Genomic DNA, 24000 nt, shown 5'->3' with positions numbered 1-24000 from the left:
CATATTTTATTTTTTATTTTTACTTCCCTCCACCTAAAAGATTTCAGTTTGTTGTTCAACTCAGTTGAACAGTTTATAGGTCACATTAAAAAGGTGGAAAAGGTTCAGAAATTATTTATCTTGGTCCCTTTTTTTTTACATCACAGAAACCTGACATTTTAACAGGGGTGTGTAGAGTTTTAGATCCACTGTATATTCATTTTATAGCGCAGCAATATGGTCTTAAAGTGGTCTCATAGCATACTAGCTCATTATTAAATACTCACCTTAGATCAAGGCCCCCCCTAGCGGTCCCCCTACACTGTTCCAGTAACATCGCTTGCGGAGAGTTACTTCCTGGTATCGTGGGCTGCGGCGCTGCGATTGGCTGGAACCACAATGACGTCACTCCCGCGTATGCACACCGTAGCCACCGATCACGGCACACTAGCTGAAGCAATGGCACGAATGCCTAGGTGTATCTGCTTTTCTTGTATTGCAAACAACAGACATAAGTTTTATGCTAAAGGATACTCACTGGGTCTGAGAACCACCTGTTGGGAATGTTTGGTCTTTGTTGATCCACACAAACAAGTTTCTTCATATCTTCAAAACTGGGATCGTTCGTGACAACATCGTAAAATGGAGGTTTGTAGTCTTCAACAATACCTGGAAAACATCACCATTAACCTAAATTATTAATTTATTATTTAAGATCGAAAAGCTTCAGAAAAGTAAGAAAAGCTCAAGTCTACCATCAACAACATTGCCTTTAAAGGGAGAATATGGTTTGTGGTCAATTTTAAAATTTTAAGTCTATAAACCAAGGTTTCTCAAAAAAAGGTCCCATGGTTCCCCCAGAGCTTCTTAAGGGTTCTTTGAGCAACAAGAAATGTCTGCCTCTCAGATAAGTTCCCACTGGCACCATTTATCTTTTTGGCTATCTGTAAAGGGGTAATTCTTCCTAATGAGCACAAGTGTAAGGAACATTCTTCCCACTAATGTATCCAGGGCCGTCTTTAGTATAGTTTGGACCCTGGGCAAAAAATTTCTTGCCCCCCCAGGCAATTTCCTTCTCCACCTACTCTGAGACATACAATAAATAGCAGCTAGACTTAAAATCAGTTTTTCGGTATCAGATCAGGCAGCGACTGAGATTGGTTGACAGTTGCAGCATATCATTACTGCTTACTGACTAGTTGCTAGAGGTTACAGCACACATTACGGCTCACTGATTAGTTGCTAGAGGTTACAGCACATCACCTCCTCACAGCAGGGAAGAATGATATACATAGGAATGCCGCCTTTATTTGCATACCAATGCTGCCGGCCGCAGCTATTCACTTAGTATTGTCCCCGCTATTTCTTCACACCGACATATCGGGACACAGCACAGGAATAAAAACTTCAAGGGACAAGGGAATTTAAACCTGGATAGTTGGCAAGTATGAGGCAGCTGTTTTGGGCCCCACAACAATGACAGGGCCCAGGGCAGCTGCCCCTTTTGCCCTACCTTAAAGACGGCCCTGAATGTATCATGAGCTGTAGTTATTTCAAGGGTTCCTCTGCATCGATAAGGCTGGTATAAACAGATGTTATACTGTATTTTATATGCTTTTTAGACACATGCAGACTTTTTGTGGACATCCATCATACACATAACTAGCCTTGAAACTGTCCCCTCCCCCTCCTAACACCTATTCTAACCTGTGTAAGAAAAAATGTATACACCTATTTTCAGGCTGCTTTCGTCACATGATCTGGCTCCCCTGTGTCAGTTAGTGGTGGCTGCAGGGGAGAGGATGAAGCGTCAATAACAGTTGGTAAAGCCTGGAGTGGTGACATCACCCACTGGCTGCAATGGCCTATCCATTTGGTGGTGGACCCTCTTCTCCCTTGCTTGGTTGGGCCGCTGAAGCAAATGCGTGATATCACTGCACCATGCTTTAAATGCCATTGTTAGAGCGCTGCCGCCTCTGTCCTGCAGCTGCTGCTACTGGTCAACACCGGCGAGCTGGATCATGTGAATGGATAAGGAAATAGGTTAAATGTATACATCTTACATAGTTAGCATAGGTCAGCGATGGTGAACCTCGGCACCCCAGATGTTTTGGAACTTCATTTCCCATGATGCTCATGCACTCTGCAGTGTAGTTGAGCATCATGGGAAACATGGTTCCAAAACATCTGGGGTGCCAAGGTTTGCCATCACTGGCAAAGGTGTTAGGAGGGTGAGGGGACAGTTTTAAGGCTAGTTAGGTGCAAGCTGGGACTTCCAATTTAAATCTCATAAAAGGAATGGAGATGATGTGCAACAGCCTTATTTTTGTAACAAGTTATTTTAACTTCTAGAAGTTTATATCCTTGAATTTCATCAGGTTTTCAATTTTAAAAATGTCTAAATATAAAACTGTCCAACACATCTTCATTCAGGGCCTTTCAAGTGTAATAAAAATGATGCCTAGCGGGCATAGCTGTGCACTGGTGGGATAGAGGAAACACCAATAGAACAGCATGTACCCATCAGGAGGAAGTGTACAAAGGAAGGAGCCAAATAAGCTAAAAGTGCTACATCGCCTGCAGCCAAGATCCAGAGGAACCAGACAAGTGCGAAGCACACAAATAAGAACATACTGACAGACCGTTCCTGAAAGGATCACACTGAATAGAAGAAAAATCAAAGTTGTGTAAAATTTCCAAAGAGTGTTTTTCTTCAAAACACCTGCCACTAGGGCTGCACCAATACAGTTTTTTGACTGGCGACTATGAATCCCTATACTTATACACAAGTACTCAATACCGAGTGTAGGGTTGCACTGATAATAGTATCGAGAGAGAGAGAGAGAGAGAGAGAGAGAGAGAGAGAGAGAGAGAGAGAGAGAGAGAGAGAGAGAATCGAGAGAGAGAGAGAGAATCGAGAGAGAGAGAGAGAATCGAGAGAGAGAGAGAGAATCGAGAGAGAGAGAGAGAGAATCGAGAGAGAGAGAGAGAGAATCGAGAGAGAGAGAGAGAGAGAATCGAGAGAGAGAGAGAGAGAGAATCGAGAGAGAGAGAGAATCGAGAGAGAGAGAGAATCGAGAGAGAGAGAGAATCGAGAGAGAGAGAGAATCGAGAGAGAGAGAGAGAGAGAGATCACACACATACAGTTCACATTGAAAGAGCACTAAATAAAAAAAATATCCATTTCATTTGTAAATAACTTTAAAACAAAACAGTTGTGGTAGGTATCGGTAATTGGCAAAAAGGTAGTGGTGCATCCCTAACCCAAAGCTTTGTGATATGGCCTCAAATCGCGCTGCAAAGAACCGATTGTGACATGAACAGGAATGCAGTGCAATTCCTGTCCAAATCACATGAGGTTTCCCAGAATTGCTCCTGTGTGAACCCATGCTTGTCCTAGTGACTTCAGCCTGAGTTCACACAGGAGCAGTGTAGGAAACTGCATGTGATTCGCACAGGAATCGCACCGCATTTGTGTGCAAATCAATTGCCCTTCTTTGCAGTGCGATTTGAGACTATTCATTTTGTATGGACTCAAATCGCACTGCAAAGTTATCACTTTTAGGTATCAGAAAATTTGCAGGAGTACAAGTACTTGTGCAAATGCTTAGTGTCGGCAACAATATCAGTGCAACCCTACCTGTCACCTATTAAATCTAGGAGGTGCACCGAAGGGAAAACTTTGTGCCAGAAAATTAGTTTTAAAAAAAAAATTTTTTTTTTTTTATATAATTGTATTTCATTCGACTTTTTAATTCATATCATGAACTTAAAATTAATATGAATTTATTGTGGGCCATTGTTGGCATCTTTAGCGCAAGAAAAGCTCAAGAAACAGGTTTCCCCTTAAATTCTATGCATGACTTCACACCGGTCCATTGTGCTTCAATGCAGTGTTAAATTTGCTTACTACATTTTTGGTCAGCAAAAACAGACCTTGTTGAAATGCATGGAAAACGCAGCAAGAACGCACCCGTATTACATTTCTTTAAATGTGTTTTTTTTTTTAAGTAAATTGACTTATGAAAAACACAACAGATGCACAATGCTTTATTTATGCTATGGGTAAGGCCTTGGTCAATCCTCCTGTAACCTGCTATGCAGCCAAGAATTGTTCCAATAGAGGTTTTCAAGAAGCCGGCTTCATTGTATTGGACATTCCAGGTTGCCTATTATAATATGAAAACTTTTTAAAACTGCAATAATGTGTGGTAAACTTTTAGTGGGGGGGGGGGGGGGGGGGGGTCTCTTCCCATGCAATCAGAGGCCAAGTACAGCCGGGTCATTATCTCTCTGAAACAATAAACCCAAGTGTGATGAAGGCGGGTGTCAGAACCCTGCCCTCCTCGCTAACTTGTGACGAAGAATCGGCCAATCTCACACCGCGCTGTCACTTTTGTAACAATGCCACTCTCAGCTGCACCCAGAAACAAAGATTTTCCAGCTTGCAGGGCTACAATCTAAGTGCCGGCAGCCTGAGAGCAATTGTCACTGGGCTATTTACGCAATTAACCCTTTAACTGCCACCAATGACGTTTGTTTAGGAAGGGTCAGGATTTCCATCAATTTAGTAATACCAATTATGATTTCAGAATAAGCGTCTGCAACACACACGGCCACCACAGACAGGTCTGCTCAGAGGCCTTAGGCCGCGTACACACGCGGGGACTGTTTGCCCAACTTTGTCCGTCAAACAGTTTCGGCAAACAGTCCGCTCAAAATTAGCATGGACGGACATGGCCACACACGACGGACGAACAGTTTGCTGAAACCGTGCGCGATGACGTGAACGGCACGTACGACGGGACGAAAAATACGACGTCCTATACACTGCATTATAACTTTCGGCGTGAAAATCCTTTCTGAGCATGCGCGCAACTTTGTTTGACGAACAAGCCTACACACGCGGGGACTGTCCGCTGAAACAAGGTTTCAGCGTACAGTTTTTCGGAATTTCCGAAAAACCTTGTTCAGCGGACTGTTCGCTGAAACTGTCCGCTGAAAGCCCACACACGAGCGGACTGTCCGCTGAAACTTGGTTTCAGCGGACAGTTTCAGCGAACAGTCCCCGCGTGTGTACGCGGCCTTACTCTAAAACAGTGTTCTTCAAGAGGCAGGTTCATTTATAGCTTCCATTAAGAGCTTTAGAGACAAGGTTAACACTTCAAAATAAGGGTTTATTATGAAAAGGTCAAAAAGTGCAAATAAAAATTTACAGGAAAAAAAAAGAGGTTTTAAAAAGATAAAAGACAATATACAGCCACAAAGAAATAAGGTAGAATTGGGCAGGAAGAATACTTGAAATTAATGTCCGAGGGTTTATCAGAATTTGATCGATGAGCTGGTTAATTGGTTCTCAAACTTGGCAGATGTTCCTGCATGGATGGTATAAGGAGAACTGCCCATTGTCTTGGCATCTCCTCTTTTCTGTCAGATCAAAGGGGTGTTGACAGCGACCAGAGACCAATCGTCTGGCCATCTTGTTTAGGGGTTGGTTGCTAGGTGGTGTCTACACCCACTACCATGTCCCAGGTACACTTTGTGATACATAATCATATCTCTGCATTTCTACTGTTTACAGACTGTGAATATCCATATTATTGTTCAGCGTGACATTTGCTTCAAAAAGAATACACGTGCCAGATCTTCAAGGCCTAGTTTACCTAGGAGGAATAAGGGGTACCAGTGGTTTCCCATATGACCTGCCATAGGGGTGTCTGGACTTGAAACGTTATAAATCATTTGAGGAAACTAAATATGTCCATATTATGGCTGTGCTATTACTTTGGAAGTTAGGAAACATGCTGAAATTTCATAATTATTCCACGGTTTAAGCTTTACGTGCACTAAGGTATTTAGAACTGGTATCTGCTGGTTCTCTGAATTGAGAGGGTAACAGTTTTACGATAGGCCTGGACATCGTGCCAGGCCCACATCTCTATGTTGAGATAACAGCTCTTTTGAAGTATAAAGTCTATAAATTCCTGAACATAAAGGGATGAGGGAGTTCTACTGTAATGCTAAACTGTTAGCCAAGCTGTCATGGCTGCCCTAAGGTTCTCAAACAACAAGTTCACACACTGGGCATATGCACGATACAGTATAGGCAAAGATTTGGGGGCACCTGACCATCACACCTATATGAGCGTGTTTGGACATTCCATTTCCAAACTCCTTCACTTTTGGGGGAAGGCTTTCCGCAAAATTTTGGTGTGTGAGGGGACTTGCATCCATTCTGACAAAAGGGCAGTTGTGAAGGTAGGTGCGGTTGGATGGGGAAACTAGACTCACATTTGGTGTTCCATTTTATATCAAAAAGATACTCAATAGGGTTGAGGTACAAGCTCTGTGCAGGCCACTCATGTTCTTACACAGCTTACTTGGCCTACAACTCATGGACTTAGTATTGTGTACCGGGGTGCAGCCATGCTGGAACAGAAAAGCACCTTTCCCAAATTGTTGGTACAAGGTTGGAAGCACATAATTGCCTAAAACGTCTATGTAAGATGTAGCATGAGAAGTATCTTTCACTGGAAACACCTCGGTTTGAGAGGGTTGGCCACATACTTCTAGCCATATGGCGTAGAAGCCCTTGGTGACTTCCTAAAAATGAATGTGTAATGCAATGATTTTGCAATACCCTTGGTCTTGTGAATTGCCCATTCCTACTGTACCATGTGCACAGAAAAAAAAAGAAGCACAAAGCGGTAGTAAACAGCACCAATTTTCCTTTTAACTTTTTTTTATTTTTTATAAACACTACAAAAATAAGTCATAATGTGCATCGCAGGAGATATTCGTGGTACCTACAGGTAATCCTCATTATAAGCTTACCGGTAGGTACAAGTTAAAAGAAAGGGTTTACTTCCACTTTAATAGGGAATATTAGGAATACATGAATTATGAATGTCCCTAGCAGGAAAAGTGCATTAATAATAAACATTATTAAAAACATGACTATTATTCTGTCCTCACTTTAAAAATAAAATGACTTTATAACTGGAATAAATAGAGATATATTTATGGATGTAACTTTGAACACCCCCACAGGGCAGCTAAGGCGACGCGCCAGACAAAACGCTGAAACACAGCAACAAATCCTTAAATTAGGTGACAGTTCAGATCTAAATAACACTCAAACATTTTATTTGTTGAAAATAGCAGCCTGAGCCAGCGGTTCTAAGAAGGACAGGGCCAGGACGAAGAGAGATGGGATGAAATGGATGGCAGGAGACTGGAAAAACAAAACAACTTACCGTTGCTAACCATTCGTCTGGCAACTTCCCAGAGGACCAGTCCAAAAGCCCAAATGTCCACTCTCTTGTAAGAGTCGAAACAGTCCACCTGGATTGTCTCATCTAAAACTTCTGGAGCCATGTACCGTTTCGTCCCCACCCGGGGGTTATTCCCAACATCCAGCTGATTGGTGGACTGCGAGTGTATCACGGCCAATCCTGAAAAAGGAAAGAAACATGGTGTTGGCAATGGATCAAAAATCTGCTTTAAGGATCTTTTTAGAGACAGCGGGGAGAATCCAATAAAGCAGCTGCATAACTTTTGTGGGCGTTAATCCCTCCTGTTAATGTATTGCGCCACATTCAAGCAGCATCTGCAACACTTTCGGTTCTGACAGAAGCTTATGTGACTAATTCAGGTACAGTAGTTTTAAAATGTGCCACTTTCACATTGTGGTGCAACGCCTGTCCAAAATTCTAAATAAAATAGCAACAGTTTGTATCTGACGAAAGAGCAGATCATTAAGATCAACCCTTTCGATATACACTGGCGCAGGAAGATTTTGCCAAAGTGCCACGCGTGTGTTCTAAAAGTGGTGCAGCATGTGCGAAATTCAAGTGCAAGTTCTGGAGAAGAACAGGAATTTGGCCCACTTTTAGAACGCACGTGAGACACTATGGGTGGTAAAATCTGTATGCACTGGTCTTTATTAATTCTAGGTAAGAGGTTTAGGCGAATGCTCAGGTGCAAGCTTGCATCCCCATTCCTGATCCAAGTGGAACGCCAGCTAAATCCATATACAGTTGTGCTCAAAACACTGCATATCCTGGCAAAAATTGGGACATTTTGGCATTGATATTGTAACGCATGACTGATCATTCCAAAAACTGCTTTTATTGAAGGATAGAGATCATATGAGCCACTAATCACAGTTGGTTTGGCTACTTTTTAAATCATAACTTACTCCACTGGTGCACCTGAGAAATGATCTGACCATGCTAGATAGTCTTTGGTCGCCCATATGGCCTTGAAAGACCAGTCCAGGGTGGAAGTACCTAATTTATTTATTTTTTGATTGTTTGCTTTTTAAGAATGTAAAGAGATTTTTGACCTCAGATCTCTCCATAAAAGAGGATCTGTCATCCTTATTTCTATTACAGGGGATGTTTACATTCCTTGTAATAGAAATAAAAGTAATAAAAAAAAAAATAAAAAAAAAAAAAGAAAAATGTGTAAAAAAAAAAAAAAAAAAAAAAAAAAAAAATAATAATAATTCAAAGCGCCCCATCCCTCTGTGCTTGTTCACAGAAGCGAACACATACGTATGTAAATGGTGTTCGCATCACACGTGAGGTTTCTCCACGAACGGTAGACCAATAGTAATAATCGTAATAATTATAGTGCTAGACCGCCTCAAACTCTAAAAAAATGTTTTAAAGTTTTAAAGTGTCGCCTAGGGAGATTTTTAAGTATTGTAGTTTGTCACCATTCAATGAGCCTGTGCAATTTTAAAGCATGGCATGTTCGGTATATATTTACTCAGTGTAACATCTTTCATATTTTTTTTCATTCATTAAAGTGTATCCCCCCCCCCCCAAAAACGTAGTTCAAAAAAACCATTGCACTAACACAATGCGACATAAAAAAAATAAAAATAATAAAAAAAAAAGCAAAGCAAAGAAAGCCATTTTATTCCCTAGGGTGTCAGCGCATATATATATAATTTAGATTTATAATAAATATATTTATTTGGGGGTTAAATGCTAGTAATTTTCTATCAAACAAATGCTGGTTAATGATTTAGGCTTTAAAAGACAACTTATCCAAACCACTAAATAGACATTTAAAATAATTACACTGCAAATGTTTTACCAGACAAAAAGGATTTGTAATGCGATGCACAAGTCTTGTAATCTGTCTGCCCTATCCTCAACGAATGTTTGCACCATAGGTGGGCATTTACATCAGCAGTGCAGGATGGGGCATCATCACACCCCAGTCCCGGAAATTGACTCCATTTAAAAATGATCTCCTATGAAATGTAACCCATTACAATCAAATTACAGTGTAATCCGCTGTAACAAAATAACTGTAAAAATAATGATAGCACAATGAATATTACTACCGAAGTCCCTTTAGAATCACAAAACTGTTCCTATACTTTATTTGTAATGTAAAACCCAAGTTTGAGTAAATGTAACTAGATTCTTTAGTAAAAATTCAGAGTACAGGACGATAAAGGCTGCCATCTTCTGGACATCACTGGAATGAAAACCATTAGACAAGTGCCCAATGTTCAAAGCCATTGGCTTATTATTGTACATACCGTATATACTCGAGTATAAGCCGAGATTTTCAGCCTCTTTTTTGAGGCTGAAAGTGCCCCCCTCGGCTTATACTCGAGTCATCGCTGTCTGCCTGCTCGATCAGCGTATCGAGCAGACAGACAGCGGCCATTCTAACATTCAAACGCCACGCCTCCGCCTCCGCCTTCGCCTGTGATAGGCGGAACACTGAATTTCCCAGCAGCCTGTGTTCCGCCTATCACGGACATCGTCTCATCCTCGTACTACGGACGAGGATGAGACGATGCCCGTGATAGGCGGAACACAGGCTGCTGGGAAATTGAGTGTTCCGCCTATCACGGACATCCGATAGGCGGAACAGCAGTCAGTGGGAAATTGAGTGTTCCGCCTATCACCGACGGAGGCGCCGACGAAGAGCTGAAGGACGGAGGCTCGGCTCGGGACGGGACGGGACGGGACGCAGGCTGGACGGGACGCAGGCTGGACGGGACGCAGGCTGGACGGGACGCAGGCTGCACGGGACGCAGGCTGCACGGGACGCAGGCTGCACGGGACGCAGGCTGCACGGACACAGGTAGGCTGCACGGACACACACACACACACGGATGCATGGACACACACACACACACACGGATGCATGGACACACACACACACACACACACGGATGCATGGACACACACACACACACACACGGATGCATGGACACACACACACACACACACGGATGCATGGACACACACACAGGGATGGATGGACCCACAGGGATGGACGGACACACAGGGATGGACAGGCATGTCTCACCCTCGGCTTATACACGAGTCAATAATTTTTTCCAGTTTTTTGGGGGTAAATTGGGGGCCTCGGCTTATATTCGGGTCGGCCTATACTCGAGTATATACGGTAGTTTATAAAGCACCAACAGTTTGCACAGGGCTTTACAATGTTAGGGCAAACAGTACAGTTACAAAACAATTCAATACAGGAGGAACCAGAGGGCCCTGCTCATTAGCAGCTCTATGCGTTTGCCTAAGCTCTAAGCAATAAAGACAAATAAGTCAGAATTCATTTCTCCTTGCAGTGTCGGCTATTTTACCGGCCTGGTTACTGTGCATCACCAAGTCTAATAAACCGCTTTGCTATAGTAAAATGCCTGCTTAAGCAACAATATTCAAATTTTGGTATTGAACTGGTTGTGCCACGTCAATGCTGGCATCGAATGGTACCAGCACATCTTCTCATTGTCCATTCATAGCACCCCAAAAGTCTTGGCTCTCTACTATGCAAACAGCAACTTTGAGGAAGTCTGTGCTTGTCCCCATTCCTTCTTGTTCCTCACTGCCAGGCCTTGTCACATGACCCTTGCACACAGTTCTGCAGCTTGAAGGTGGCAGAGCACCATTCGGTCACCTCCGGCTCTCACCATCTATGTCCACTCCCCACTGCCTCTTGTAAAACACAGAAGCCTTCTGTGTTTACAAGGGGCAGCTTTGCTCTTAGCTGCTCCCGGAACTAACAGATCCCTGAATGAGCTCACAGCAAGGACAGATCTCAAGAATCGGAGAGAAAACGATCTCACTGCAAGGCGAGGTAGAGCCGTCTACACAGGGAAGTACTAGAGCTGGACTAGATGTGAGGAAGCTTTGGGGGTAGAGGTAGCACTCTGTACACGGCACTCGCCAGGTGCCTGCACTCCGTACACGGCCCTGTCTGTGCAACTGATGTATCCCAATAGACATGAATTGGACTGCCTGCATGAGGGGGACAGCCCTTTGCACAGCTGTATTCATAAGTACAGTGAGGGGAAAAAAGTATTTGATCCCCTGCTTATTTTAAATGTTTGCCCACTGACAAAGAAATGATCAGTCTATAATTTTAAATGGTAGGTTTTAACAGCGAGAGATAGAAAGAAAAACAAAAATCCAGTAAAACGCATTTCAAAAAAAGTTATAAAATTGATTTGCATTTTAATGAGTGAAATAAGTATTGGATCCCCTATTAATCTGCAAGATTTCTGGCTCCCAGATGTCTTCTATACAGGCAACAAGCTGAGATTAGGAGCACTCTCTTAAAGGGAGTGCTCCTAATCTCAGTGTGTTACCTGTATAAAAAAAAGACACCCTTCCACAGAAGCAATCAGATTCCAATTTCTCCACCATGGCCAAGATCAAAGAGTTGTCCAAGGATGTCAGAGACAGGGATTGTAGACCTACACAAGGCTGGAATGGGCTACAAGACCATCGCCAAGCAGCTTGATGAGAGGGTGACAACAGTTGGTGCGATTATTCGCAAACGGAATAAAAAACACAAAACAACTGTCAACCTCCCTTGGTCTGGGGCTCCATGCAAGATCTAACCTCGCGGAGTTAGAGTGATCATGAGAACGGTGAGGAATCAGCCCAGAACTACACAGGAGAATCTTTTCAATGATCTCAAGGCAGCTGGGACCATAGTCACCAAGACAACAATTGGCAACACAATACGCCATGAAGGCCCGAAATCCTGCAGCGCCTGAAAGGTACCCCTGCTCAAGAAAGCACATGTACAGGCTGGACTGAAGTTTGCGAATGAACATCTGAATGATTCAGAGGAGAACTGGGTGAAAGTGTTATGTCAGATGAGACCAAAATCAAGCTCTTTGGCATCAGCTTCCCTCGCCATGTTTGGAGAATGAGGAGGAATGCTGCCTATGACCCCAAGAACACCATCCCACCAGCAAAAGGTGGAAACATTATGCTTTGGGGGTGTATTTCTGCTAAGGGGACAGGACACCTTCACCGCATCAAAGGGGCGATGGAGGGGGCCATGTAGCCTCAAATCCAGGTCCTGGGTGTGTATTCCAGCATGACAATGATTAAAAACACATGGCCAAGGCAACAAAGGAGTGGCTCAAAAAGCACATTAAGGTCCTGGAGTGGCCTAGCCACTCTGCCAACCTTAATCCCATAGAAAATGTGTGGATGGAGCTAAAGGATAAATTGCCAAACGTCAAAACCTTAATGACTTGGAGAGGATCTGCAAAGAGGAGTGGGACAAAATCCTTCCTGAGATGTGTGCAAACCTGGTGGCCAACTACAAGACACGTCTGACCTCTGATTGCCAACAAGGGTTTTGCCACCAAGTACCAAGTCATGTTTTGCAAAGGGGTCAAATACTTATTTCACTCATTAAAAGGCAAAACAATTTATAACTTTTTTTGACAGGCATTTTTCTGGATTTTTTTTGTTGGTTTCAATGGTAGGTTTCTTTTAACAGTGAGAGACAGAAAAACGATCATTTCTTTGTCAGTGAGCAAACGTGCAAAATCAACAGGGGATCAAAATACTTTTTCCCCCCTCACTGTACATCCATGTGAATGAGGGAAAATGGAGTGGCTTAAGGCTTGGTTCATATTTGTTCATTTCAATGGGCTACCCTACTCCTCTTTATTGGAATTTTGCTGCACTGAACACATTTTGCTGACGTGTGGGGTGCCACTAAAAATGAAAGGCACCCTCATCCACCCACACCACTAGTATAGAGCAGCGGGTTGTCTGTCAGGAACACACATGATCTTCTGCCCAATCCCGATACGCTACAATGTGAACCTAGCCTCAGGGTACTGGTGGCATAGCTAAAAGGAAGCCGGGGGGGGGGGCAAGGACTAAGGTATTCATATAGTTGTTTTTTAGGTTTCCCATGGACAAAACATTTCACTCTTGCAGTACAGGTGGAACCACATTGGATTGCAAGGGTCATTACCGTATATACTCGAGTATAAGCCGAGATTTTCAGCCTCTTTTTTGAGGCTGAAAGTGCCCCCCTCGGCTTATACTCGAGTCATCGCTGTCTGCCCGCTCGATCAGCGTGTCGAGCAGACAGACAGCGGCCATTCTATAATTCAAAAGCTCCGCCTTCGCCTGTGATAGGCGGAACACTGAATTTCCCAGCAGCCTGTGTTCCGCCTATCACGGACATCGTATCATCCTCGTACTACGGACGAGGATGATACGATGTACGTGATAGGCGGAACACAGGCTGCTGGGAAATTCAGTGTTCCGCCTATCACAGGCGAAGGCGGCGGCGCAGCTTTTGAATTTTACAATGGCCGCCGAGGCGCCGACGAAGAGGGCACGGGACGGAGGCAAGGCAAGGCACGGCACGGGACGGGACGGCACGGGACGGGACGGGACGGCGGCAAGGCACGGCGGCAAGGCACGGAGGCAAGGAGGCAAGGCACGGGACGGAGGCTCGGGACAAAGGCTCGGGACACAGGTAGGCTGGACACACACACACACACAGGGATGGATGGATGGATACACACACACACACAGGGATGGATGGATGGATACACACACACACACAGGGATGGATGGATGGATACACACACACACACAGGGATGGATGGATGGATACACACACACACACAGGGATGGATGGACACACACACACAGGGATGGACGGACACACAGGGATGGACGGACACACAGGGATGGACGGACACACAGGGATGGACAGGCATGTCTCACCCTCGGCTTATACACGAGTCAATAAGTTTGCCAGTTTTTTTGGGGGTAAATTGGGGGCCTCGGCTTATATTCGGGTCGGCCTATACTCGAGTATATACGGTAGTTGTTTCCTGGAGTCCAGCTTTCATTTTTATCTGATGAACATGAATTTAACTAACTGTTCCTTTTTGTCATGAACTACTTTGCCGTGTCCTCCTTTCCCTTCCACACGTCTCAGCCTTGTATGCTCTTGAACAAGGGCACATCAACATGAGGCAACAATGGCCTCTTACATAATTCTGTAATGACAGGTCTGCTTTAATGAACCCCAATGATTGAAATAAACCCTTGTTTGTGAATTTGGCTTGACCTGAAAAAAATAAAAAATGGATTACCTAGATCTGCTATACAGCACTGGCCATTCTTCTTCACAAGAACGTTCTTGCTCTTCAAATCTCGGTGAGCAATGGCCGGCTTTCCCTGGGTGCCGAATATCTCTACGTGTAGATGTGCCAGTCCGCTGGCGATGGACAAGACGACGCGGAGGCACATCACAGTGTCCAAGGTCGTCACTTGCAAGTAATCATAGAGAGATCCCATTTCATGATAGTGAGTAATCAGCCACAGCTGAGTGCTGGAGTTTCTGGAAGTCATGTCCGAGGCGATAAAACCTTCACAGAAAAAAAAGAGGAGACACACATGAGGGACAATCAATTTTAATACAGCAGACAGCTGAATGAGAGAGTCAATGAGGCAGATTCTGCAAGCCACAAAGCAGCAGAAAGCCAGCTTCAGTAGCCTTAGCTACCATCTATGACACAGATTAGCACCTGTGTCCAGCTTAGCTTGCCGGACAAACTTAAGCCCAAATAAGAATAAATCCAACTAATTAAAAGTGAAAATCTCATGTAATGAAGACAGATGGGCCTCATACAAATAATTATTTTACCCACTTAACTTCTGGAAGATTTAACCCCCTTCATGACCAGGCTATTTTTTGCAGAATGACACTTTGACAATTGGCCGGTCATGCAATGCTGAACCCAAAGAAAATGTATGCAATTTTTCCCCCCACAAATAGAGCGATAGAGAGAGCGCGAACGAGCGATTATACTTTTGGCTATGAAAACCATCCAATAAAAAAATGTCTTAATAAATTTAGGCCAATGTGTATTTGGCTACACATTTTTGGTAAAAGAAAAATCCCAATAAGCATGTTGATTGGTTTGTGCAAAGGTTATAGCGTTTACAAACTAATTGGCGGCTATTGCTGGCAACGGCACTCTCCGTATCAGTGCGGCACCGCAGCGATTCCCAAAAGTAGTTTCTGTACTACTTTTAGTGACTTCGGGGTGCGATTTCAATAAACATCTGTGCAAAAAACCACACAAGTGTCTCTGAATCGCCCCTGAAGTCGGGACTGAATGGTGCGACTTCAGCTGAACTCGCACCATTTTATTCCCACTGTCAGCGTGAATCCAGACGCACTCAGGGAGTGATGGATTTAATTTTATTTTGGGATACAAAATCCATCCCTTCCCCCTTGTCAGAATGGAGGAGAACTGCCTCGTTTAGTGCTCTTTCACACCTCTCTATAGCAAAATTGTGGTAAAAATGCAAATGCATTTTTACAGCAAGTTTGCTGTGTTTCATATGCGTTTTTGGATTGCCTGGACCTACAAAAAATAAATAAAAATAAAATAAAAAAAAATAAAAAAATGCGCATTTTTACCCCAATTTCCATTCATTTCAATGGGAAGCTGTATTTTTTGGTGCAGTTTTCAACACCGCACCAAAGATGCAGCATCCAGGACTTTTCAAAATGCACTGCACCCACAGGGCAGTGGTGTGAAAACTTCCATAGGATTTAAAAGGGAAACATTTTTCTTGCACAGGAAAACCTGTCAGTGGGAAAGGGGCCTTACATAGGCAGAGCTCCATTCTGTGATCAGCAGGTCCCGTCAGACATCCAGTGCCCAGCACCTGCAGATCGGCTTCTGCTATGAGAAACCCAAAGCAGAAGTGGTGCGTGCTGCTAGGCGAAAGTGCAGAATCATGCACGTGTGTGTGTGTGTGTGTGTATATATAATATACATACACACACACATATATACATTCATACATACACACACACACACACACACACACACGACTCTGCACAGGAGGGCCACCCTATAGTGGTAAATCTGCTATAGAGCGGTCCTTAACTGGTTAAAGTTGATCTGCAGGTGAATATCTGAAAATATGGCATATACACAATTGCAACAAAAGTCATATTGTAACTGAATGTTATTAAAAATGACCTTTCCTTCTCAATTTGCAGCTGCTGTGATTTTCTGTAAAAGGATGAGTATCCTTACTGAGCAGAACCTGTGCAAGTTCACCTTACAGATTTTTCTGTAAAGGTGAACTTACTCTTTAAAAATTCAGCACTTTGAAAGCATGTAGCAGAGGGATGGTGCAGATAGATGGGTACAACTTATGTAGGTGGATTTGTTTCATCTCTGTATCATCACTTTACTGGGTATATGTGAGGGTTTACAACCATTTTACTTTTCAGGATTGCACATGTGATGTCACAGGTGCCTCTACTTAACCATCCAAAAAACATAAGTCAAGTATATAGTGAAATCATAATAAATAGTTGTAGGGGCAAGATGGGTGTGGGTGAAAGCTGGATTTGTGCTTTAAGTGGACTTAATCTTATACCTTCTGCCATCTTTCAAGCCTCTTGTCTGTTGGAATGACCAATAGGAAGGCTTGGATGAGAACAAGATGTTGAAATTTGCCTATAACTTCTAATACCACCATCTCTGCATCTACTGTATTCTTGACATGCATTTCTCATTACATGGTAACGTTCTTTAAAATGACAAATTTTGTTCAGCAAGGCCAACGAACAGAAAAATGACACAGTGGTGGGGGGTGGTGGGTATCCGTGACGTCACCAAAAGGGCTACACACAGGTTTTAGTGAATGTAATACACAAAGTCAGAAAACATGCAACAGGGGATGGTCAGAGACTATGGACATGCTACTAGATATGGGCAGACTCCAAACATGCTATAGATAATGATCAGAAACTGAACATGCCATAGTAGTCAGAGACTGGGGACATTGCTTAACCACTTCAATACCGGGCACTTAAACACCTTCCTGCCCAGACCAATTTTGAGCTTTCAGCGCTGTCGCACTTTGAATGACAATTGCGCGGTCATGCTACACTGTACCCAAATTAAAATTTTTATCATTTTTTCCCCACAAATAGAGCTTTCTTTTGGTGGTATTTGATCACCTCTGCAGTTTTTATTTTTTGCTAAACAAATAAAAAAATACTGAAAATTTTTTTTTTTTTGTTTCAGTTTCAAAACTTTGTAAATAAGTACGTTTTCTCCGGCACAGGGGGGCACCGATAGGCGGCACAGGGGGGCACCGATAGGCGGCACAGGGGGGCACCGATAGGCGGCACAGGGGGGCACCGATAGGCGGCACAGGGGGGCACCGATAGGCGGCATTGTATTATAATATACTGTACTAATGGATGCCAATCAGTGCCAAACAATGCATGCCAGTGATGCCCATTGTGGGCACCGATTGGCATCCATTATGGGCACTGATTGGCATCCATTGTGGTCTAGGGTGGCATATCTTGTCCTGGGCATCCCTGGTGGTCCAGTGTGGGCATCCTCGGGGGGGGGGGGGGCTGGGCTGATATTCGATCAGCACAGCCCCCCCCCCTGTCAGAGGAGCAGCCGATCGGCTCTCCTCTACTCGCATCTGACAGACGCGAGTGAGGAAAAGCCAATCACCGGCTCTTCCTATTTACGCTTTGATCAGCCGTATTTGGACACGGCTGATCACGTGGTAGAGTCTCCGTCCGAGACTCTTTACCGAGATCGTAGTTGCAGGGTGTCAGACTGACACTCCGCAACAACGATCGCCGCAATGCGCGCAGCGGCTCATAATCCTGATCACGTCATATGACGTCCGATCAGGATTATGAAACCACTTTGCCACCGTCATTTTGTTATAGGGCGGGCGGCAAGTGGTTAATGAGTTTCGGATATATGGCAACAAGATGGCTGCTCTGATCCGGCAAATCCGGGCAGAGGCGTGTGCGCTTGACGCGCCCCCCCCCCCCCCCCCCATTCGGGCTGTGAATGGGTACAGTGCAAGCCAATCAGCAGGTCCTGGCCAATGCTTTATGGCCCGAACCTGCTGATCTTAGCGAATCACAGCACAGAGCCCTGTGTTTAACAACAACACAGGGCTCTGTAAATGGAGCAGAAATGTGGCTTTTTTTCAGGGAGTAAAAATCAGCACATATAGCACACATTACACTTGTTAGGCACCCCCTTGTTCGCCCCTAGATTTTAAACCCTTCCCAGCCAGTGTAATTAGTACAGTGACAGTGTATAGTATTATTGGTGTCACTGGTGATGTCAGTTAGGTGTCAGATTAAATGTCTGTCCAATGAGGAGTGTGAGCCGAGAGAGCTTCTGCTGTCAGGCGCAGTGCTGGATCAAGATTTAGCTGAGATAAGTATAAAACGGGAGCTGCATAAGGGTTTTTTTTTTTTATACCTTAATGCAGAGAACGCAAAAAATGTTCTGCCTTTAGAACAACTTTAAGGGCAGCAATAAACTGGTGACACGTTACACAAGATTCATAAATATCACAGCCCCTTTACAAAGGAACACTTCCCTTCTTTGCTCCTAACAGCCCATTTAAAAAATGTGATCATTGTAAAGATTAGGGGAAAAGAAAAACATGAAAAGCAGATGGCCAACATAGAAAAATCTAGTGTGAAAAAACCAAACCATTAAACTACTAGAAGCCAGGCTACAGAAAATGTTTCACTTGCTGGCATGAGTGAAAACCAAAAACACAGACTGTCTAGAAGGGCCACGAGGGCCGCGCAACGAGTGCCAAAGGATCGCAGGTTGGGCACCAGGGAATTAAAGAATGAAAAGTTTTTAAAGCTCGGTAATAAACAGACAATAAAGTAGTAACCGTAACAGAGCCACCCTTTTTCTTTCACTTGGCTAATCTCTCACCTAAGCTCAGAAGCTCAGCGCCGCCAATATCAGAGCATTGTGCAATGTGTCAAGTAGAGACTCATTCCACTCCTCCCCTCCTGCTTACTGCTACGCGTGGTGTTAAACATAATCCAGCTATTAAAATGTGAGAACCAGCCGCAAAAAAAAATAAAAATAAAAAGGAGGGGCTTGCCTAGACACTAAGAATGTGCTTGTAAAACCTTCAAGAAAAAAAAAGGAACTGACATTATACGGAATGCAGAAGGTAAGCCCCAGGCGCTGTGGATATACACCCAATTGAGCAGATCCTCTGCGGGGACGCCGTGTATCCGGCTAGGAGCTGCTCAGCCTATCTCATGGCGAGGAACAATTCTCCGCTTTGCTGCACTGCTGTCTCAACATGCAAACATATTTACAGGCGAGGTACACCGCGTGCAATGAGATGTAAAAACAAAATGTCTGGAATGTGCGTTTCCGGAAACAAAAGCAGCCAAAGAAGGGAAACTCTGGGAGGGAAACGAATCAGTGAACCAACTTTAAACAGCCAGGAATAAAGGGAAATGTCACTTGATGTTCACATCTATTCCTTATAAAGTGATTGTAAAGGCAGAAGTTTTTTCTTTTTAATGTGTTCTATGCATTAAGAAAAAAAGCCTGTGTGCAGCAGCCCCCCCCCCCCCCCCCCCCCATACTTACCTGAGGTCCCTCTAGATCAGGGGTAGGCAACCTGGTGCCCTCCAGCTGATGCAGAACTACAAGGCCCATCATGCCTCTGGGAGGAATAACTGCCAGCCTTGCAATGTCTCATGGGAAATGTAGTTCCACAACAGCTGGAGGGCACCAGGTTGCCAACCTCTGCTCTAGAGGGACCTCAGGTAAGTGTTGTGGAGCACACAGACTTTTTTTAATGCATATAAAACACATTAAGACAAAAAAAAAAACTGCCTACCCTGCTCTAGATCTAGCAATGTTGCAGGAGGAGTGTCTCGGCTGCCCAGGACTCACCTCCTCATTGGCTGAGACAGCAGCGTGGCACCATTGGCACTCGCTTCTGTCGAAGTCGGTCAGCAAATAAGAAAAGAAAGTGGGCGTGGCTCCATCTCTAAATGGAAACAGGGAGCTGTGGTTTGGCTTGGTTGCCCCCATAGCAAGCTGCTTGGCTGTGGGGGCGCTCAACAGGAGGGAGGGACCAGGAGCTCCAAAGAGGGACCCGAGAAGAGGATGGGGGCTGCTCTGTGCAAAACCACTGCACAGAGCAGGTAAGTATAACATGTTTATTATTATTTTTTTTTGTTGAAAATAAGATTTCACGATCAGAAAAAAATATAATCCAAAAAACATTTCATATAGTTACTGTATATTTTAGTTGTGTACTATGTATTCAGGGACGATCCACACTATGTGGGGTGACAGACATTTTAACGCAAGGTAAAACGTCTGTCACTGCAGGGTCACGTAGGAAACAATCGTTTGCTATGTGTTACATTCACGTTGCAATGCAGCCTAGCACTGTGCTGCAGCATGCTGTGAGAAAATGCAGACATGCTGCATTCTATCACGGCGCACCGGCCCAAGTCGCACTGCAATATCAGGCAGCACACAATTTTGCACACATTCCCCAGCTGCAGAGATGTGAACCTCGTCTTACACAGCTCTGCCACACAGCCCAGCCATTTCTGGCAGCACAGGAGACCTGGTTTTCTAATAAAAGTAATATAACTACATTGTGTTCTTCTTCCAGCCTGTGCCTGGATAACAAAGGAGAAGCAGCAGGGATGAGCTCATCTGCCACTCTGCTCTCCTCCCATCAGCATGTTCATCGTTAACACAAAATTACAGCAGCTGATTGGCTCCTTGTGTTGCTTCTACCTTTGCCAGTCTAAGCATTGTTAGTAAGACAAAATGCAGGACAAAATATGTAAAAATATATTTTCGATGTCACCAAATGCATCCTGAATCTTCAATTTTCGGCACCGGTGCCGAAATTGAAGATTCAGGATGCACTTGGCTGAAATCGAAAATATATTTTTACATATTATTGTATTTTAGGCCATTATCGGCACCTTTAGCGCAAGAAAAGCTCAAGAAAAAACGCATCCCTTTAACTGCTTCCTAACCGCCTCACGCAGATATACTGCGACAGAAGGGCACGTACAGGCAGATTAACGTACCTGTACGTTGCCCTTTAAGAGGCGGCTTGCTTCGGGAGCTCCGTGACCGCGGGTCCCGCGGACATCGTCTCACAGTGAGGAAGAACGGGGGGATGCTGATGTAAACAAGCATCTCCCCGTTCTGCCTAGCGTCACTGATCACAGCTCCCTCTAATCGGGAGCCATGATCAGCGATGTGTCACACACAGCCCCCCCACAGTTAGAATCACTCCCTAGGACACACTTGACCCCTACATTGCCACCTAGTGGTTAACCCCTTCACCGCCAGTCACATTTTTACAGTAAACAATGCAGTTTTTTAGCTGTATTAATGCCAATGGTCCCAAAATTGTGTCAGAATTGTCCAATGTGTGCGCCATAATGTCGCAGTCAGGATACAAATCGCTGATCACCGCCAGTACTAATAAATAAAAAAGCCATAAACTATCCCCTTTTGTGAACGCTATTACTTTTGTGCAAACCAAACGCTTATTGCATTTTTTTTCCCACCAAAAATATGTAGACGAATACGTATCGTCCTAAACTGAGAAAAACTTTTTAAAATATATTTTTTGGGGAAATGTATTATAACAAAAAGAATGCATTTTTTTCAAAATGGTCGCTTTTTTTGTTTATAGCACAAAAAAAAAAAAAAAAAAAAAAAAAAAAACTGCAGAGGTGATGAAATACCACCAAAAGAAAGTGCTATTAGTGAGAAAAAAGCAGCAAGAACGCATTGATGAACGCATCCGTGTTACGGTTTTGAGTCACATGACCTATGAAAAGCACAACGCAAGCACAGTAAAATCGCATGCATTTTCAGCGCTATTATCTGCATTTTATTATTTCTTTATCAACAAAATGCCAAAAACACAATTTTCGGCCAATGACATTTCAGTGAATCTCTAGTTCTAATTAATACAGTTCTGTATTCATTTGTGTTTTTTTTATAGCTGCCTGTACTTGAGCTTTAAGTGCCGGTTCACACTAGCGCGATGCCAGACATTGCATGTAATTCGCAGCGCACTGCTGTTCACATTACATGCGATGTCTGTGCGGGTGCGATGTCAGCCATACAGATAGTATGGCTGATATCGCACCGCATTCGGTCCAAACACGCACAGGACCCTTTTTTCTGTTCGGACCAGAATCGGATTGCATGTGTGTTCACACATATGCAATCCGATTCATGTCCGAACTGTCAGTTCGCAGTGCCATATGCAAGCTGAAATGGGGGTGTCGTTAACATATAATGACACTCCCCATCAGATCGCATATGGCAGTGTGAACTGCCGTGCGTGTCAAGTGCGATGCGGGAACCCGCAGTTGATTCGCAGGGTTCTCGCATTGCAGCAGTGTGAACCCAGCCTTAAGCTCCACTCTGGGCACAGGTCAACTAATTTTGTCGAGAGGAGAAAGCTTTATACTCACCCAATCTTCTGCTCCACTGGCAAACGGCACTCCCCCACAATCCAGCGGTGGTCTGTTCCAGGCGTCCTCATGTCCAGAGCATGTCTATGGGTGCGATGACGTCAGGCACAGTCTAAATGCACACGACAGTGGGGAGGGTTTAGCATGAGCCACAGGGACTGGTCTTATGTGGGGAGGATAGGAATATTAGGTTAGTATCTCTCTATTCTGCAATCCCCTAGCCTAGGGTCTCCAAACTCTCTAAAAAAAGGGCCAGTTTACTGCCCTTAAGACATTTTGGGGGCCGTACTATGGCCATTGGTAATCAAAAAGGTCCTGATGTCGGTGGAAAAAATAAAAAATACAATGCCCCATCTATGGTGACTTTGGGAGGAATTGTGCCCCTGCAATGGGGTCAGTGGGGAGGGGGCAGACTGTTGGCATCAGTGGATGAAATAGTGCCCTAAGGGCAAAATAAAAGCAAGTAAAGGGCCACAGTTTGGAGATCACTAAACAAAAGTGAGCCGTTAACCTGTGCAGTCTAGGCACAGCACCACTACATGGGAAAACTTTTTTGCCCTTTGGGCTTTAAACAAGCCAGCAACAACGCAAAAATGAAACATCAAGTTGTGGGTGGATTGTACCTTTAAATGAATATATCCTTATGTGAACTCTAACAAAGCACGGCGCATATGACTGGAATCAAGTCTTAGAGATGGTAGAGCTCTTCCAGAACAAGTTAAACTGAAACCTTCATGTACACTAGACTGACACAGCCAAGTCCCGCAGAGTGGTACTTTTCCATTAACAGAAGTTGCTAACAGACAGTTACTAAAACAAGTAGCTGTCCTGCATTCCAGGCTGCTGTTGCCATCTGGTGAGAATGCAGGACGGCGCTACTGCTAATTAAATCCACGCTGTCCCAACTGATCATTTGACTGTGCTCTCAAAGGCTTGGCCAAGAATTCCCGGCCACTGGCAGTAGCCTAGGCTCTATTCCATTCTACAGCAGACCGTAGGATGTGTCTGCGCATTCCGGATGCCACGGACTTAATACAGCAAAGCCTCTCATCTACATCAGGAAGGGAATGTGTGTGTGCAAGGTGGCGTGCTCAAGTGCTATGAACGGCTTACCTAGAATATTTTCATGTCTCAGCAGCACTGTGTTGTATAACTCGGTCTCTCTGAACCAGGATTTCTCATCTCGTGACGAAAAAATCTTTACTGCCACACTTTCACCTTGCCAGAGGCCACGCCAGACTTCACCGTAACGGCCCTTACCTATTGACAAAAAAAAAAAAAAAAAAATCATATAAATGGTAAGCAAACAGATTTATTGTGATGTTAAAGCCCACGTCTGGATTAATTGTACATAGAGCTGCTATCAATTGATAG

At 44.1% G+C, this 24000-nt stretch overlaps 1 protein-coding gene across 3 annotated transcripts in view; it reads right to left on the bottom strand.

Moving 5' to 3' along the window:
- The window catches only part of ACVR1 (activin A receptor type 1), a 154007-nt gene that overhangs the window by 3668 nt on the left and 126339 nt on the right, over positions 1 to 24000 (bottom strand). For all 3 annotated transcript variants that reach the window (XM_077447653.1, XM_077447654.1, XM_077447652.1), the window contains 4 exons: positions 23740 to 23886; positions 14402 to 14677; positions 7236 to 7433; positions 518 to 648 (listed from right to left, as the gene is read on the bottom strand). In XM_077447653.1, the coding sequence (XP_077303779.1) occupies positions 518 to 648; positions 7236 to 7433; positions 14402 to 14677; positions 23740 to 23886 (752 nt within the window). The remainder of the gene's footprint in view (positions 1 to 517; positions 649 to 7235; positions 7434 to 14401; positions 14678 to 23739; positions 23887 to 24000) is intronic.

This window comes from Lithobates pipiens, unplaced genomic scaffold, assembly GCF_037356315.1.
Source record: "Lithobates pipiens isolate NorthernLeopardFrog02 unplaced genomic scaffold, aLitPip1_a1.2 Scaffold_22, whole genome shotgun sequence".
Classification (NCBI taxonomy): domain Eukaryota; kingdom Metazoa; phylum Chordata; class Amphibia; order Anura; family Ranidae; genus Lithobates; species Lithobates pipiens.
Note: the sequence above shows the minus strand (reverse complement) of the source record. Positions and strands in the feature narration are given on the sequence as shown.